Here is a 3,192-nt window from a genome sequence, read left to right on the forward strand (position 1 = left end):
ATGATCCTTCTTCGCATGATCAACAACAGTTTCATGGCAATCGTTGTGCTCGAACATAAGTAATGTGCATAGATATTTGTATCGTAACACTTTAAGCACGCTCCGCTGCAAAACAGAAGCCAACAATTAACAAGATAGGCAAAACACAATGAACATGAATTTCTTTAAAATAAGAACCAACACGCACATCATTTTTCATCAGGCCACATTTCCAAGAGATTAATCCCATAAATGTTTCCATGTGTCTCATTGTGTATATACCACAGTCATCAACACTGTAGTTATTTCTCCAACTAAGCTTTGCAACAATGGGATCCATAGCCAATACAATGTTGCTAGAGTCAGAAGTTTTTGGGTTCTCACCCAAAAACCTTCCAAAAGCATCAATCTATGACAAAACATTGTAAACCAGTGTTAAGCGTGACTAATAGTCAAAAGTCAATAGAACAACAAAAATGTGTCAAATTCAAACATAATGGAGATACACCATATTTCTTGATGGCATCTTCATCTGAGAGTGAGTTGTCAAGAATGACGAAACGCTTCCTCACCAGGTCAACCACGTATAAGAAAAAGTGTTTCTCGTGTACAATTGGGAAAAAAAACTGAAATTACAAAACAAATGACGTACAACCATAAGTACAGTCAAACTCTTCAAAGGGTACATTTTAACTAATCATGACGCACATGTAAAAAATGAGAACAGTACATTGCAATATAAAGTGACCTTATTTAATACAAACGCAAAGAAAATTCCCTTTGACTCAAGCAGTTGAAATAAAACAAAAGCAGAATGCAGACATGGAATGATAGTATGACTCATGGTTTATGTTCCCAACGTGTGCATATAGTTGCAACTGCTCATGCATATTAGATATTCCCCACATTGAGAAATTACAACATTAACATTGTAAATATTTAAAAAGTACATTTAGTACGTTTAGAAAGTACATTGAGAAATTATAGCATTAACATTGTGTTAAATGGCCATTTATCCTACTTTGGCCTAATCTGAATATTTTTAATATAAAATGGGTATATACAAGTTGAGGTTCAAATGAGTTTAGTAGTTGGAATTAATCAAAAAAAGAAAGAACTTATGCGATAATAGTATGGCTCAATTTTTTAAAAATGCAATACAACAATGGCAAAGATAATTGCAAAGTATGTCAAGCAAACAATAACAACTTACAAGTGCGATTGAAGCTATTTCTATTCCCGGAAAAAGCTGCAACTCCATTTTTGCACGAGCCTCGAATAATTCATAAATTTTTTCATCACTTAAACCTGGGCTGGGTTTCGCTAATACAGACTGCATGGGAAAGTAACGAAAGAGGGAAGTACAATATTTCAAAATACATATTACACACAGCATTTAAGAGTGTATGTAAATGTACTTACATGCACAAGCGTGGTAAAAAAGAACCGCTTCGGAGTACAAAGATTGTTTTCTTCCTCTTTACAATTCAAATATGATGACCAGCAATCAATGACAACACTCGAAACATGTTCAGACGGCTTTAATGACCACAAATGCATTCGCGTTGCAAAATAAGTCTTGTACGAATATAAGGGCTTACTAGAGCAAAAAATATAACAAATTACTTGTCAGGTGTGAAACAGTGAAAATGACATTCACAAAATGTTAATTTAACAAGTTCACATTTTAGATTACCTGGAACGACGATTGTTAGTGCCCCGGTCACTGAAAACATAATCAGCCACTTGAAGGTGCACCGCAGTAAGAGGCGTTAACACATTGGTGTCATCTTGGATAGCAGAAAACAACGGATCAAAACGAGATGATGTTGCTTGTTGTTCTTTGGATAGAGGTTTATAAGAAGGACTTGCCATGAAATGAACCCTTTTGGTAGCTGAAGAAGATTCACCGGTGACACGGCAATCCCGTTTAACCCCTTTAGCTGCGGCTAACCTTGCCTCACTCTCAAAGAAAGTCTTTCTCCAACCCTAAATCGAACGAAAATTCACCAAAGTGATGTGTACAAATGAATTTCTCCACTTAGCACATTGTTCTCTGTGTTTAGCACGAGCAAGTTTCAATTTGTACGCTTTCTCTCACCGCATTTGCTACAAAGAATAAACTGTTCATCCTCATCTAGTGTCTTTGGATTCCCACGGCGGTGCACACGACACATCGGTACCACCACCATATGTCAAATATACAAATTCGATTCCGAATGGGCTGTTTGACACACTCTTCATCCTGGGAAACATTGCAAACCAACAGCGTATTTCTCATCTAACACAACCATATCTTCCATGACTCTCTTTTTCTTTGGCGGTGTAGTCATCGCAAACTCTGGACAAGGCACAGTATGAAGGTACATATTTAGTACTATGAAGGTACATCTTTAGTACTATGAAGAAAGAAAATATTTCAAAGTGAATCTTGAAAAGGAATAGTGAATACTTCGAGAATAAATGGATATACCTCCGGAGACGAGTATGAAATTGGAGATTTTGTATCAGTACTAACATCCCTCGACACTCTCCGCACTTTTTCAACCACTTGTCTACATGGATTAGAAAATATAATTCTTTCCATCAATCGACCTTTTACACGACCAAGACCAAATTGACCAGCTTCCATCTCCTGCTTTTCCCTTGAGAAAAGTGCAGCAGATGTCCAATTCAAAAGAGTATAGTAATCTCTTTCTACGAATCGTTTTTCATGGACAACACGGTCAACATAAACAAGCTGCAAGTAAAAACAGGATTATGACTGGAAAATGGCAGGTTTTAAAACCATAATAACTAAGAATAAATGTAACCCATAAGATTTGTACCATTAGAAACAGGAGAGGTCCACCAAAGTGATTCTTCTTCCCCTTCTTGACCCAATCCTTTGTGTTATACCGCAAACTCTCCATGACAAATTGACACCAATCAAGTCGACCAATGGAGACACATTCCTCGGCGATTTTAGTACATGGTGATTGACGAACGGCTTCTGATTGTTGCGCATTAACAAAGACACAACAAGCACCACAAAATTAATCTTAAATTGATCACTGTAATCATCATGACAAATAATATGCTCGGCAAGGGTCTTGATATCCAATTGACCATCAACATGAAATTGAGCTTTCCAATGCGCGTAAACGCATCACATTCGCATCTTCATCACTACAAAGATGAAAGTAAAACAGGTTTTCCTCCAATTGGGAGGCC

The 3,192-nt window shown here is 37.0% G+C and overlaps 1 protein-coding gene across 1 annotated transcript; it reads right to left on the reverse strand.

Annotated features, from left to right (window-relative positions):
* Positions 1-431: 431 nt before the first annotated feature.
* On the reverse strand, positions 432-2,348 carry LOC141613477 (uncharacterized). Its single transcript, XM_074432216.1, has 5 exons — positions 2,247-2,348; positions 1,676-1,968; positions 1,402-1,579; positions 1,193-1,312; positions 432-605 (listed from the first exon to the last, which is right to left on the reverse strand). Exons 1-5 carry the CDS (start codon positions 2,346-2,348, stop codon positions 432-434), a joined length of 867 nt encoding a protein of 288 aa, XP_074288317.1.
* Positions 2,349-3,192: the final 844 nt, after the last annotated feature.

This window comes from Silene latifolia, chromosome 11, assembly GCF_048544455.1.
Source record: "Silene latifolia isolate original U9 population chromosome 11, ASM4854445v1, whole genome shotgun sequence".
In the NCBI taxonomy this organism is placed as follows: Eukaryota; Viridiplantae; Streptophyta; class Magnoliopsida; order Caryophyllales; family Caryophyllaceae; genus Silene; species Silene latifolia.

Bases quoted from the DNA above. Each gene is read 5' to 3' on its own strand.
- LOC141613477 (XM_074432216.1), bottom strand. From the start codon at position 2,348: ATGTACCTTCATACTGTGCCTTGTCCAGAGTTTGCGATGACTACACCG. The intron at 1,969-2,246 runs GTTGGTTTGCAA...CGTTCGATTTAG, and splicing joins TGTTAGATGAGAAATACGCT to GGTTGGAGAAAGACTTTCTT. The intron at 1,580-1,675 runs GTAATCTAAAAT...TTTTTGCTCTAG, and splicing joins ACTAACAATCGTCGTTCCAG to TAAGCCCTTATATTCGTACA.